The sequence below is a fragment of the Trichoplusia ni genome, chromosome 18 (genome assembly GCF_003590095.1).
Source record: "Trichoplusia ni isolate ovarian cell line Hi5 chromosome 18, tn1, whole genome shotgun sequence".
Taxonomy (NCBI): Eukaryota; Metazoa; Arthropoda; class Insecta; order Lepidoptera; family Noctuidae; genus Trichoplusia; species Trichoplusia ni.
Window position 1 is genome coordinate 7418752 of NC_039495.1, and position 14723 is coordinate 7433474.

At 35.2% G+C, this 14723-nt stretch overlaps 1 protein-coding gene across 3 annotated transcripts in view; it reads right to left on the minus strand.

The window, feature by feature from the left end:
* The window catches only part of LOC113502889, a 163050-nt gene that overhangs the window by 9863 nt on the left and 138464 nt on the right, over positions 1-14723 (minus strand). For all 3 annotated transcript variants that reach the window (XM_026884635.1, XM_026884633.1, XM_026884634.1), the window contains exons 3-8: positions 8465-8594; positions 7513-7721; positions 7047-7187; positions 6528-6640; positions 5965-6079; positions 5384-5504 (exon numbers count right to left, since the gene is read on the minus strand). In XM_026884635.1, the coding sequence (XP_026740436.1) occupies positions 5384-5504; positions 5965-6079; positions 6528-6640; positions 7047-7187; positions 7513-7721; positions 8465-8594 (829 nt within the window). The remainder of the gene's footprint in view (positions 1-5383; positions 5505-5964; positions 6080-6527; positions 6641-7046; positions 7188-7512; positions 7722-8464; positions 8595-14723) is intronic.

A 14723-nucleotide genomic window follows, 5' to 3' on the forward strand; every position in this document is an offset into this window, starting at 1 on the left:
ATCTTTTGACACACAATCATCCGAAAATTTTGACGAATGATCTTATGCTTCGAAAGAATGGGTTTATGATCAAATTTTGGGACGTAACTGTGAAATGAAACTAAGCCAAGTTTTGCCATGCCGTCTAGATATAATAAGATATATCTACATTATCAAGTGTGCGTAGATATGTCTGATAAGTTCGTATCTGCAATTCGTTGATTCACAAGCGACCGTCAACACGTTTAACATTAACCGTTCCAAATTGTTTGATGTTAATATCTTAATTTACCACTCATCTGGGGAATCGTACAGGTTAAAAATTGTGGATCGAAATTTGACCTAGCAATTCAAGTTTTTATCTTCAAAATATACTGTTTATTCAGAAGGACATATCAAGACAAAAGGACAAAAGGTTTTAATATGTAGGTACGATAATGTAGATAAACAAATACAGAGGTATTTTTTGCTATAGATATAGAAACGAGACCAATAACTCTGCTTCGAAATGTAACTATTACAGAAAAAAGAGTGACATTCAAGGGGAATCTTCAAGGAGAATATTCAGAATGTTTTTTTTTGTTACAAATTTGAATCTCCTCGAAACAGATTCATTTCATTCAATCCATCAGATCCTCTTTCACTCAAATCAGAATCGGAATTAGATAGATTCGGGAATGATCCCGAAAGCTATTGTAAACATGATAAACATAGAAATTACGTTTGCCACGCATCCGCAGGTCATGATGTGATCCAAAAATGTCTTTAATCTTATCCTTAGTCCTTTCAGTCGGGCTCTTCTTTGGTTTACTCATAACTACACGAGGCACTGAATCCAAATAGAACAAGAAAGCATCAGTTACTTGAGTCTCCATGTCAATACGAATAAGGTTCAAAATCGCGATCACATTTTACTTCACTTCACAATGCAACGCGGCACTTGAAAGGACAATTTGGGAATTTTGAAAAACGGATACGATTTTTTTAATTTTACCACTTTTAGGATTATTCATGTTAGTTTGTCGATGGACACTGAGTGGCGTAATTATTGATTGCTGTTATCAGGGTGACACATTATCTGATAACGGGCAATGCCGATGGAAATTGGAAGTTTAGTAAAGTTATGATAACGCCGATATACTTTTAGTAGATCCTGAAGTTATCTTTCGTAACCAGGAGTTAGCTGATTGTTGTTTTGAGTGTTAATTAATTAGGTTTAGACACGTGGCTACTTATTATATTTTAATAATTAACTAGTAGGGCGTTTTTCTGGATTCTTTTTGTATGCAAGATAAAAATAATAATGATGCAAAGAAAATTGTAGGTGTGATCAATCAATTTCAGACCTCATTATATTTTTTTTCCTGTCTATTAAACCTATTATTTGACTTTCTAGTAAACCTAACTTTACTTCATGTGTCTACTTAAAACTATTTTGAAATAAGCGCGTAGCAGTTCAGAACGATGCGTGGGCGTTCGTTCCTCAGATTCCAGTCAAATCCTTTGTTCTAGCCGAATTGGCGTAAGAATCTATTTATATTAACCACAAATACTTGTATCTCAGAAACGTGAATGTATTCCACTATATTTAGAACACTTTGAATTGTACATGACTTCATAAATGGGTTGCACATGGTTTACATTTGAACTTTGCTTGCAAGTTATCGTTTTTGGGGTAATATTGCCTCTATCATGACGTCAAAAGAACTATCGTCTTTGTGGAAGCGGGACAGTGCTATATACTGCGCGTATTGCCGTCCTACTTCCTCAAAAGTAACAGTGATTGAGATTTCATAGTATGCGCACTGACCTTAATATCTATTTTAGTTTTCGTTAGCCATTAAATAACGAGCTTTTCAGCGTAATTTTATTATTCATACAGTTCATTCAAGAATAAGACCAATCACAAATGATTCAAACCTTTCCGTGTTCATTATTTAAAGTATTTTTAATATAATATTACTTTTAAAAACTGTGAAAACGGCATTTCAATTATTTAGTTAATTCGTTACTTTAATATCTAATCATTTTTCAAAAGTTGAGTCAAACGTTTTGATTGATTGACAGTTTGTTGATCACAGCTGTCATTTGCGGATATTGGGTATCGGATACTTAACTTTTTAGATCTTTATTCTTGGATAAGAATAGATCTAATATTGAAAAATGACTCACAGTTTCACAGTTTCGCTGTGATTGGAAACAGTTGTAACAATAAAATAAATAGGAATTATATCTAGATATAATTCAACCTAGATTTTTGAAAGAATGTAAACAGTATGGAATGAAATCATTTGTTGTGTAGTAGTAAGATTTGAATCCTTAATTTTACATATTTATTTTAGAACACTAGATTGAGCGTTTCCTATGTGACTACCCTGGGAAGAAATGTCGAAATATTCTTAGGATTGCCTGTTTTAAAGTCCAGATAATTATGAAAATGCGAAATACAAATACATACATAAGTTTTGTAGTCGGCTAAAACTGAACATGACGTATCCCAGCGCACCGCTACAAGACATTTTGTTTCAGTCACTATATTATCACTTTCACAAAACAATCACTGTTTTTCATTATTACTACATACATTTCATCATGCACAAAACAAGGCAAAGGTCAGTCCTGAATCCTTTCAAAAAAATGCGCAACATCTCAGTCACACAAATTTACAAAAAAAAAAAAAACAGAAAAAATATTTGTATTTCATAGATATCTTAAACTATTCTAAAACACCACTGAAAAAAGCTAAGGATTTTTTTTTAAGAAAGAATGCAACGGTCCTTTTCGTTTAAAAAAAAAACGACTACCTCATTAAGAAACCCTATCCCCGTATCGTAAATATAGTCGCGAATAGGTATGTAGCGATAATAAAAAAAAACCAATAATCGTTATTTCACAATAACACAATTAAAATCAAGAGACAACTGGAAAAGTATATATTATATTATTTATTTCACACACTCAAAGAATTTTTATTATGATCGGAGACAATCGAAAGGGATTGAGTATCTAACAATAATTGTTAATAATAAAAGCACCGAACAATAAGTTAAGCGGTTTGTTTACTATAAGTGTGCGTTTGTTACCACTGAAATGACATCATGACTTAATGACCTATTGTATATGGTATATGGTCATGTCATATTTCCGCTATTGCATTCCAGTGAAAATCTCAGCTAGGATGGAATATTTTTTCTATTAGGACTAGAAATATTAGAACTATTTTATTAAAATATTATAATTTATTTTTTTATCAATATCTATACCTAAGTAAATATTGAATAGTTAATTTTATTGTAGTTACCAATTTTTGTTTATTAAATATGTAATAATAGGTATAATCAATAATCGTATAATCAATAAAAATAGATTTATTTATTGGTTAAACTTTCCTTCTAATTATTTAATTTATAACTATTTATAACGTTTAGATAATAGCTGATTTTCCTTAAAATAAAATAGGAAAATAACAAACTTCATTTGTTTTTAGATATCCAATCACGTGTTTGTCTCTATTTTAATCTCTGGTTCAATCTCCAAAATATTTATTAATATTATAATTTAAACTAATTAAAAAATAAACATATGATTACAATCTTACAGGAATTCATCCGTTGATATTCATTTGATAAACACCCACAAATTATAGTCATTATATACGAATACTTTAAAACAGACTTAAACACTCCACAGTTAAAAATATACCATTCAAAAAGCACTTTATTAAAACAGTATAAACCTCACTTTCAAATACAAAAACTATATGCTTTTTATACGAAAATCCACTATTTTCCCACTACAGTCAGTAAATGTGTGTTAAAACTATTTGCAATTGAATGAAACTTTAAGAGATTATTTTTAACCTACGCCCGATCACGTCGGTAGTTAAAACTCGAATGAGGAAAACCCTATAGCTTTGTATTTACCGGGAAGCTATTCGTCACGAACCGAGAAACTGGGAAAATATGCGAATATATGTAAATGGTATTGAGAACTGAATTATATATTCCCTTTTATATATGTGCGAAAATCTTAAGTGTTGACAGTTAGCATCAGAAGTCGGTTAACACAATCCGATAAGCAACAACAGTATTTTAAATATAAACTCTCTAAATTAGCGCCCAAGATACAGGCCTTGCCTAGTTTGGGGCTAATGTTCAAATAATTTGAACATTATGATAATTATGACAGGAGAAAAAAATAACGAAAGTTTATAATTTTAATTCTTGTATCCGGGAGGGTTTCACAAACTCTCAAGTCAGACATACAGACTCAGAAGTAGCGTTAATGGATCATAAAAATGCTCATCTTACGCGAGGATCGAAACTGAGACACGTAGCGCATTGTGGGTTTATCCTAGTAAAATAAAGAACTGCGCTATTAGTGCAGTCATTTGGGCAAATTTGGCGCCTAAGTTCGGAAAAGGGGGTTCAAAAAGTAATAAGTTTCCGACGTGTAAGAAATGGTGTTTTTAACCGACTATACCAGTTGTCAAGCCTAATTTTGTACTAAATAGCAGAACATAATTTGATTGCGTACACTTTTGTGATAATCTGGTTGTGCTAACCGACTTTTGCTGATGAGCGTACCAAGGTTACCCAAGGTTGAGTTCATTCACGCCTGACTAATGTTTAAAGGATGACTTCCCAATTTCCCTGGGCTTTTGACTAAAGTTATTTCCTATTATTTTATTCTAAATGTACAGGTTGAAATAGAGAGTGGTCCTCTTAGTTATACGTTTGAATATAGATTTATGGGAAATATTGAAGGAAATACAAAGAAATAAATTATTATTACGACTAGGCCTGAATTCTCCTTGTGTCTAAATATAATCTACGTCTTTTTGAACATAAGTTTTCTGGTGATATAATTAATTTATGATGGCAATGGCATTGCGGGTGATAAACGTCAAAAACCTTATAAGTAAGTCGCTTTTTTGTGCAGTGCTTCTTAATCAAAGCAAAATTAATTCACAAAATCGAAATTATTAGTTATTATACAAATGAATTGATACTACTGTGACAACTATATGACTCGAGTTAAACATATTTATAAATAACAATATATTTGTTCGCGATTTCGGTATCGCCCGACTAGTTTCGGACTTAAAATAATTTTAGTCGAAACTAATCGTGCGAAACAACTAGATATCAGAAAATTAAAGGCTGTATCTGATATTGACGCAGCTATTACCGTAAAATGTGGATCTCTACATATTATTTGACACGAACAACATGACGCTTAAGAGCGACGCTTTGAATAGTGTCGTTATATGATATAACTATACGACTGTTTATACAAAACTAAATATATAAATATATATAATCTATTTGAGACTTACTCAACTTCGTTGTCCTCAGGTTAATTTGTCTGTTTGTTAATTGTATTGTTGTGGTGTTGGTATTACCTTTTTGTTTGTTTCGGTTGGCGTGCCTGGCGGCCGGGGGGGTGCGGCCGAGGCTCTCCAGGTCGGTGTTGCTGCTCTGGTAAGCTGGAGGGGGGGACTCGCCAGCCATTGATAATGGGTGCTGGAAAATGGAGGAGAATCGATGTGAAGAGGATTGAAGATTGTATTAAAGACAGTTCGTTTAGTAATGTGTAAGTATTTGGATCGTATGACTAGTTTCGGACGCAAACTTTAGCCCCTGATAAACAGGGTTAGATAGTTGTAGACCCAATGAGAGTTCATTAGTATTAAATTATTAGAGAGTGTATTGGAACAAAATATTTGGATTGCAATCTTAGCTAAGTAGGCACAAAATAGTGTAACAAAATATAAAAAAAATCTTGTTTAGTAGTTCCTTCTAACAGTAAGGTTTACAGAAGGGCTTTTGAAGGGTTCTATCCTACAGCTATTGCATTGGTTCTTGATTAAGACCGAAATAAGTCGAGCATTCCCAAAAAATGTCAGCATTGATTATGGTTGGATAACATTTTTTAAACAAAAACCAACATCTAATTGACATCAAATCAAACAACCAAACTCACCGGGTTGTTCAAGACACTGATTATATGGTTGAGCCACTTCCTGGCGCCTTCCTCAGTCTCATCCTGGATCAGGTAGTGGTCCTGACCCACAGTTAACTGGAACGACCTCGAGTATCTGTAATTTACATGGTAATGTTCACAACTACTGCAAAAGAAGTACACGTTAAAGGTTTACTGCAATGCAATATGGCAAAAGTCTACATCCAGCAGGTCTGCTGGAAGAAATTTCTTGTGAAATAAGCAGTACCTTTGGTTTTTTTCTTTTTATACGTGTTTTACTCTGTGTTTGTTGTGTGTACATAAATAAATACTTGACATGGGTTTTGACATAGTAGAAGTGATACGGCAAAATACATATTGCTGTGGTGTCTCGCTTTCATACTACTACGGGCTTGAAGGCTATTCCAATTGCTCTAGCCACTTAGAGTAGTCAAAGTACTCCCAAAATATTGGAATGTAATTTAACTTTAAGCCTTTTTGCGCGTTTACTGACAAGCGAAATTTTACGTAACTGCGCTTTTAATTATGGCTTTTAGAAGAGTCCGTTGAAAATTTTACTTTACCTTTTGGTTTGCTTTTGAATGCACTGTGTTACGCGTGCGTTCCGAAGAGGCAGCTTCAACTCGGGCTCCGGCGCAGACGGGCTGGGCGGCGTGCCTGGTGGGCAAGTCATTTTCTGGAAGCAAATACCGAGTTATAGGTACCACTACTGCATTTGAGATCAATGGTTTTTGGGTGAAGACTCAAACCAAGTCAAAGGCAGGTGACACTCGCATATGCTCTGAGTGCCTGGCGGAATGAAAATGTCCTTAATTCAACTCCCTCAAAAATGTTTTATGTATAATATTTTTAGTACAAATACTTTGCATTTATACTAACTTTCGTATTCGTATCGTATTTATTACAAAAAGTTAAATCATGTTATGAAGCGTTCCTAATCTTTGGCTATCCTCAGAGCCGAAAAATATATGAAATTATCTATATATTAGGTATTTTTGAGTAAATCATGGAAGGATTTGGGGGAGGCCTTTGCCCAGCAGTGGGACACAGTGGGCTGGAGAAAAAAAAAATTGAGTACTTACTGGAGCATAATACGTCCTTTGATCCTTATAGAAATGCAGAGCTGTGGGTGTCAACACCATGTAGCAGTCTATCCAGTTCTTTCTGGTCTTCTTTGAGCCTTCCTGGTACTTGGTGCGTCTGACTGGACCTTCCAAAAATGCCTGGGAAAAAATAAAACGTTACTCACATGCAATAAGTAGATAGGTGTTAAACTTTACGAGCGACAACTGTCGGCGGTGTTTTAAAACATGTTTATATCACTGGATGAGTCGTGAAAAAAGATGTTCTTAATAGTTAGATAAGGCTTTAAATGCTGAGCTGTACGTTACAAATACGATTGATGCTCAATACTGGCTGTTTTGCCTTTCAGTTTCATAATAACTAGACCTAAATTCGGAGTCTATTTATAATACGGCATTATTAGAGTTAAATGGCCTCATAAATCAGTTGCCATTCCATCATAACCCTTAATACATGTGCTCTTACTTCATTCCTCTGCTGCAGAGTCAGCCTGGGCGCAGGGACAGGTGACCTCATCCCATGTTTAGGAGCAACCATGGACTTGGACTTCCTGTTCCTGACGTAGGCTGGCGGCTTTCGATACTCCAAGTCCAGGCTGTCACCAGACGAGGAAGCCGGCAGCTGCAGGTGATGTGGTCTTCTGGGATTGAGTAACAGATTTTCTGTTGACCCTCCTGAAATTATTAACAAGTGACATGTTAATGATAAAGGTAGATTTTATGAAATTATTTTTCAACTTACGAATTTAAATTCAGCATTGGGTTTTAACAGAAAAACCATGAGGTATTGCAAGTTGTCTTTATGGATTGTGACCTAATTTTAGCGATTATGATAAGGGACCAAGGTAAGTCCCCGTTCCTTAGGGAAAATCGAAGTTGATTGGGTGACGACATCCGACATAGCATCAAGGCTTGACAGATGGTTTGCATATGAAGTTTGGCAACGAATTGCCATGCGCGGACATTCAAAATGAGGATGACAGAGCACGGCGGATCTATAGTCAGTAAGAGTCTGACACTACAAGCATCACCGAGGAAGCGGATACCCGCGAGGATTGCCGCGCCTAACCAACAAAGGTAATTTTAGGTTAGGTTATAGTTATGAAACTAAGTTAGATAAGTGTTAGTTACGCATTGATTTTACTAAAATTAATTAATTAAATTATTTTTTTCTTAAATTGCGATGACAAGTTACAGTTCATAACTATTTGCTCATAATACTTGGAAGAAGACAATCCAAATAAAAATAAAACAATAAATGTTTTGATGAATGCTTAAAATAAATAAAGTCAATGGATTTCTTCTTTGCAAACAAAATCTTATTTTCTTTCGATACCTATACCAGTTCCAGAGCTCTTTTTACCTGCGTTAGACTATCCCAGAGTGTCATCGATTTCGGAAATTTTCGTTGAACTTACCCAGTCTTTTATCGGAGCCGACTTTACCGTAGCCGAAGTCATGGTCCTCCCGGCACCGGTCTGATGTCGGACTCCAGTTCAGAGGCTCGTAGCGAGGGCCTCTCAGAGAGCCCTGCTCTGGTATATCCTCCTGAAATTACAGAAATATCATTTCGAAACAAGTCTTAGAAATGGGCATGGAATACTTCTCTTTGAATTCAAGGGATAACTTCATGGGACGAAACCCGGTCTTTTTTAAATGCGTAGACGTGGATACTGATTCAACATGCAGAGGCCTTGTTGAGAGCCTTAACCTAAAATATAATGCATCTTAATATTGTAAAGTTTTGTAAAATAGCTAAGTATCGTCGTATCTCAAAGAATCAATTTTCAAGCCTATTATTTAAATCTATAGTGGGGAATAAAATGGGTTAAAATGTTGCTAGATATTGCGATAAGGAAAAAAATGGGAAAATTTGCGACACATAATGCTAATTCCAAAAATAACAAAAATCGTATACATACGCACTCTTTAAATCATAATCAAAGCAAATCACGATTAAAATCTAGACGTAATCAAAACCTCACCTGTTACTTTCAAGTAATCAATTAAATATGGATAAATCATTTACCAATTGGAAGAAAACTTAAATAGGAATAACTAACATGGTATAGAATCACGTTAATATTATTTTACTGACAATTTTACCTAATATAAACTGTGTGCGTATATAATGGACAAATAAGGAAAATATACGATGACAGCGTTCTGCCGACGCTACGTTTTACTCTATTTAATGGGCGTATCGAAATATTTTACATACAACTAATTAAAAAATCTTCAACTTTTGGCTTTTGATTTTAGTAGGAGTTGTTAGGCGTGGGGTAACAGGATATGGCAAGGATTTTGCCCAGCAGTGGGATAACTAGCTTGAGTGTTCGTTTTAGATTAATTTAACCAAATTTCTTTGTTTGATTTAGTTTTTGTAGTCTATAACACAGTGAAGTAGTATCCAAATGGTCTTTTATCAGTGGTTTACGTTAACATATAATAATGAGAATTTAACAAAGTTATTCATTCAATACTGTTTTCATTCTAAATACACACGCCGGCACAATTAGGGGAACACTAAAAAAAGGTCGATTTTCTTTACAAAGTCAAGCAATACATATTTTTTTTAGTTACACAATTATTAGTTGTACTCAACCTAACAAAACTAAATGTTTTAGTAACTCACACAATATTTATTCTTGAAGAATTTAACAAAATTACAAATAAATAACATTGAACGATTTTTCGTTATGATTGAAATCTGCCAAAAACTTTAAAGTTCACCCATAAAAGAAAATTTTAATACCGGGTATTGCCGCCACGGGCTCGAATTAAAGCCTGTATACGATTTCCCATGCTTTGGATAACGTTGTCGATCAGTTCTTGGGGCAAGTTATTCCACTCTCCCACTAACGCCGATTTAAGTTCTTCCACATTGTTAGGGGCTGGATTTCTTTGTCGAACCTTTCTTCCCAGGTAGTCCCACACATGTTCTATCGGGTTCATAGCCGGTGATCGCGCTGGCCAGCCCATCTGAGTGATACCTACTTCATTAAGGTAGTCACTCACTATGCGTACAGTGTGACGCCGTGCGTTATCATGCAGAAAATGAAATTTTCACCAATAGATGGGGCAAAAGGCATTACATGGGGTTCTAACACTTCTGTAATGTACCGCTGTGCAGTTAGCGATCCATTACTGATGATCACTAGCTCCGTGCGGACTCCCAAACATATGCCACCCCATACCATCACTGACCCTCCACCATACGACACAGTTCCAGTGAAATTTGCTTGGCGATAATGTTCCCCTCGATGTCTCCACATTCTTTCCCTCCCATCCACGAAATTTACACAACATCGGCTCTCGTCACTGAACAAAACACGGCCCCACTCACTTGTCCAATCTCGATGCTCTCGAGCGAATGCCAGTCTTGCTACAGGATGAGCTACCTCGAGTTTTGGAGCCTTTGCTGGCACGTAAGAATTTAAACCAACTTCATTTAACCGTCTTCTAACAGTCCTTTCACTCACATTCACATTACAGACTTCTGCTAAACGATTTCGGGTCTGAACAGCTGTTTGACGACGATTTCGTAAAGTCTGCATGACCAAGAAACGGTCATCTAAGGCGCTAGTTGCCCGATTTCTGCCCTGCCCTCGTCTGCGCACGTACGATCCAGTCTCCCTATAACGTCGGACGACGCGATAAATCACCGATGTCGATACACCCAATGCGCGACTGACTGAGCGATAGGTGTGCCCTTCCTCGATCATGGTTACAGCCCTGGCTGCAGAAGTTGCTGGTAAATCACTCATTTTGTATCGGAACAATGTGCACTATACAAATGTAAACAGTTAAATGACCTACAGTTCCCTTTAGCAGCATCCACTGAAGTTCTTATCAGAATGAGTAAAAAACGTTAAGTGAGCAAAATCTTAAAAATCCATAAATTCTTGTCAAAACACTTACAATAAGACTTGGGTGTACTTAGAGCAATCTGTTATGATGTTATTAACACTCAAACCAAAAGCACTCATAGAAATATCCTACAATGTTAGAAAAAATCAACCTTTTTTTTGTGTTCCCCTAATTGTGCCGGTGAGTGTAGATAACGGTTCGTAGAAAACTAATAATACTCTAAACTTATGTATGTTTGATTCGTACTATATCTACGTGTTTACTAAGCCGCGATTGATGGGACAAGAATATTTTTTAAAAAGATAAGCTTTATTTTTTTTGTAAGAGGTGTCTAGCAACATTTGAAACTGTTTGTGGTTATGTGTGTAATATCTCAAGTATCTCTAGTTGCAACATCTTATAATACTTCAATAGTCGTTATAATATAACTTAAAATAACTCTTAAATCTCGAAAAATGTTTTACTAGTCTATAAAATCATTTTGTATTGCAAAAAGGTTATTTTATAAAAGTATTTACCTCCCGAAACCATGTCTTGCCTCTTTTCAGTCTAAACACATTCATAACTTAAGTATTATTTAAATAAATACAGTTTTAACTATAAATTAGCACATATATCACAACTCCGCACATTTGTCCTACACATTATGATTCTAAACGTTTTCCGTTTTGTTTTAAACTAATATTTTAAAGGAAAACGTCAGAGAATTGGTCCTGTACACTTTGCGGTGACACACTGACTGCAGTTGTGTCATTGTAACGATATTATTTTAGTGATGGGACGTGTCGATTTATTTTATCGATGTCTTAACGACGTGAAGGGGGAATTTTGATGTTCAGCTAAATTATTTCATGATAGAAAAGTTTGCATAAGTACATTATACGTCTGAAAAGAGCTAAGAATTAAAAAAAAGGTTTTATTCGAAAATATTTGCGAACTTTCTAAGACTACTATGGTAGGTATCTAATCTATTTTAACTAGCTCACGTTAAATCTTTTAAACATCACTTTGACGATAAACAAAATACTATATTCATCATCATCATCATCTCAGCCTATTGCCGTCCACTGCTGAACGTAGGTCTCCCCCAAAGAGCGCCAACCATCCCATACCATACCCTACTAACCATAACCATACTATATTACCAGTTATATATTACCAATTTGTCTACAGGATTCATATACTCTCTATTAATATCGAAAATAATAAATAAGGAAATCTTTGTATGAAAAAATGGAGCATATTTGTTGTGAATTTACCTACAAGTGATAAAATTACACATCGATTATTTTACTATAATTAACAATATATGTAACATATAATTAAACTAAAATTAACAGAACAATACTACTGATAAATTATAACTATTTTTTGTGCAAAATACGCTACGTAGCGGGTTCGGACCCGCGTATTTGTATAATCCACGAATGCTTATTCTGAGTCTGAAATCCTCGCGAACTTCTTTACTACGGCAACCGTTTTATTCGTCATTTACCTATTTCGTCTTTACATTAATATATTTTTCGTTCAGTTCCGGTAAACGGAACTTGTAGTATCCCATCACTACGGCTGTTATCGTCGCCCGGTCGACGATTCGATGTTAGGAAGTGTATTGTTATCTTGCTTTATTACACTACACTGATTATAATTGTGTTGTCTGACACAAGAACTAAATAACCACAGTGTAATCTTACACAGAACATTGTGAATGTCTAATCGTGAAGAAGAATACAATCCGTCGTCATATTGTAAATGAACTTGAATGAAATGTACTTTCTGCGAGGAAGACAGAAAATTGGGTTTATTACATAAAACTGTTGGTATTTTTTTATGGCAAGATTAACATGAATTTCGTACATAAATGGCAAAAATGGAAACCTATTTCTTAATATTAAGACCAAAGGACACAGACACAGACAGCGGAGCTCTATTGCTAATTCTTTGCTGTTTGTTCATTCGTGTCACTAAGTTGTGTCTCATAACCTATGATTAGACTGTAGGACAGTTGAATTTTCACAAATGATATATTGTTGCCGCTCTATTAGCAGTAAATAGTGAAAATTAACATCGTCGCAAATGGCACGAATAGGGGGAGGCCAATGACCAGAAGTGAGAGGAAAAAGGCTGTGGATGATGATGATAGTCCTATAATTGTAACACTTGCTGTTGCCCGCGACTTCGTCCGCGTGGTTAGAAGATATAAGTTAGGAATTTTTGAACAATAGCCCTCGAAGATTAATATTTATCCCCATATTTGCCACATTTTCCATTGTATCTTCGCTCCTATTCGTCGCAGCGTGATGGTTTATAGCCTAAAACCTTCCTCGATTAATGGTATATTGAACACAAAAAGATTTTTTCAATTTGAACTAGTAGTTCCTGAGATTAGCGCGTTTAAACAAACAAACAAACTCTTATTCGTATATAGATTTGTAACTAATATAAGCCAATCTCTATAATGATAAGTAACGAGTACTACCGACACACTTTGTTCAAATAGAAACAATTGACTGTCTTGGCACGCCGAACACAACTTGGCAACGAAGTTATACAAGGAATGCATTCGTTATCGATACTTTAATCGATCATTCAATTAAGTTAAATAAATCGATAAATCAATTTTGAGGAGCTCGTGGCTAAGCTATAACCGCATAAGTGCATCGATCACAGGTTAAGCTATTTGACGCGGTTGGTCCATAGATGAGTGACCATCTTTGTCATAACGAGTTCCTCCGTGTTTCGGTAGGCACGTTAAATTGTGGGTCCCGGCTGTTATTCCTACATCTTTGACAGTCGTTACTGGTAGTCAGAAGCTTGAAAAGTCTGACAACCAGTCTAACAAAGGGGTATCGTGTTGCCCAGGTAACTGTAACCGGTTAGACTGGTAGCCGACCCCAACATAGTTGGGAAAAGGCTAGGCCGATGATGAAATCGATAAATTAATTTATTGAATACATTGCATTACTGTTTTCCCTCTGATGTTTGCTACACTGTGGTTCTAATGTAACTTGAGATCAATCGACATACATGTATAAGGAAACAGCCCAGTTGAATCCGTTGTGTCGAGTTTGAACTTATTTCTACATTACGACTTGTTAAATATGAAATCACGGAAGCTTACTGGTACTACAAAAAAGATATTCACTTTTTTACGGCGGAAAAGATAGACATTTCATAGGATGTTTTTTTTAAAAAGCGCTATAAAATTAAAATTAAAGCCTTATTTTTTAGGGTCAAAATGTTAAACTCCTTGCAGTGTTTCGGATGGCATGTTAAATTTTGGGTCCCGGTTGTTATTTCGTACATATTCGGCAGTCGTTACGGGTAGTGAGAATCTAGAAAATCTGACTTACTCATTACATTATTTAAATATTTCCATTATTTGGAATGAAGTAAATATAAAATGGACGGAAAATCAGTATTTTAACTAGGTTAAACAGTTTATTAGTAGATATTGTGGTATGTTAGTTAACAATAATTCCAACTGCGGTTTGGTACCGCAGTCTTTGCGTGGAGTGCTATTTTTTGGTGTAGTAAGGCATAGCTATCCCGAAGGCCCAAAATTAATTTACAAGAAATAGGAAGTAGTATTTTATTGTAAAGAAGTATTATTATTTAAAGCATCATATTCATAACAAAACGACGATACAGGATTATTTTGTTTAGTTATTAATAGAAATAACTGCAATCTCTGCTCTGTATCTATTATCTTAGGCGCTAATTTTTAAGTGTCACTTTAATACAATTCATTCATCGGCAATTGTAAATAGCAGATTTGGGGCCCTGCCCATGCTCCCTTAAAGATAT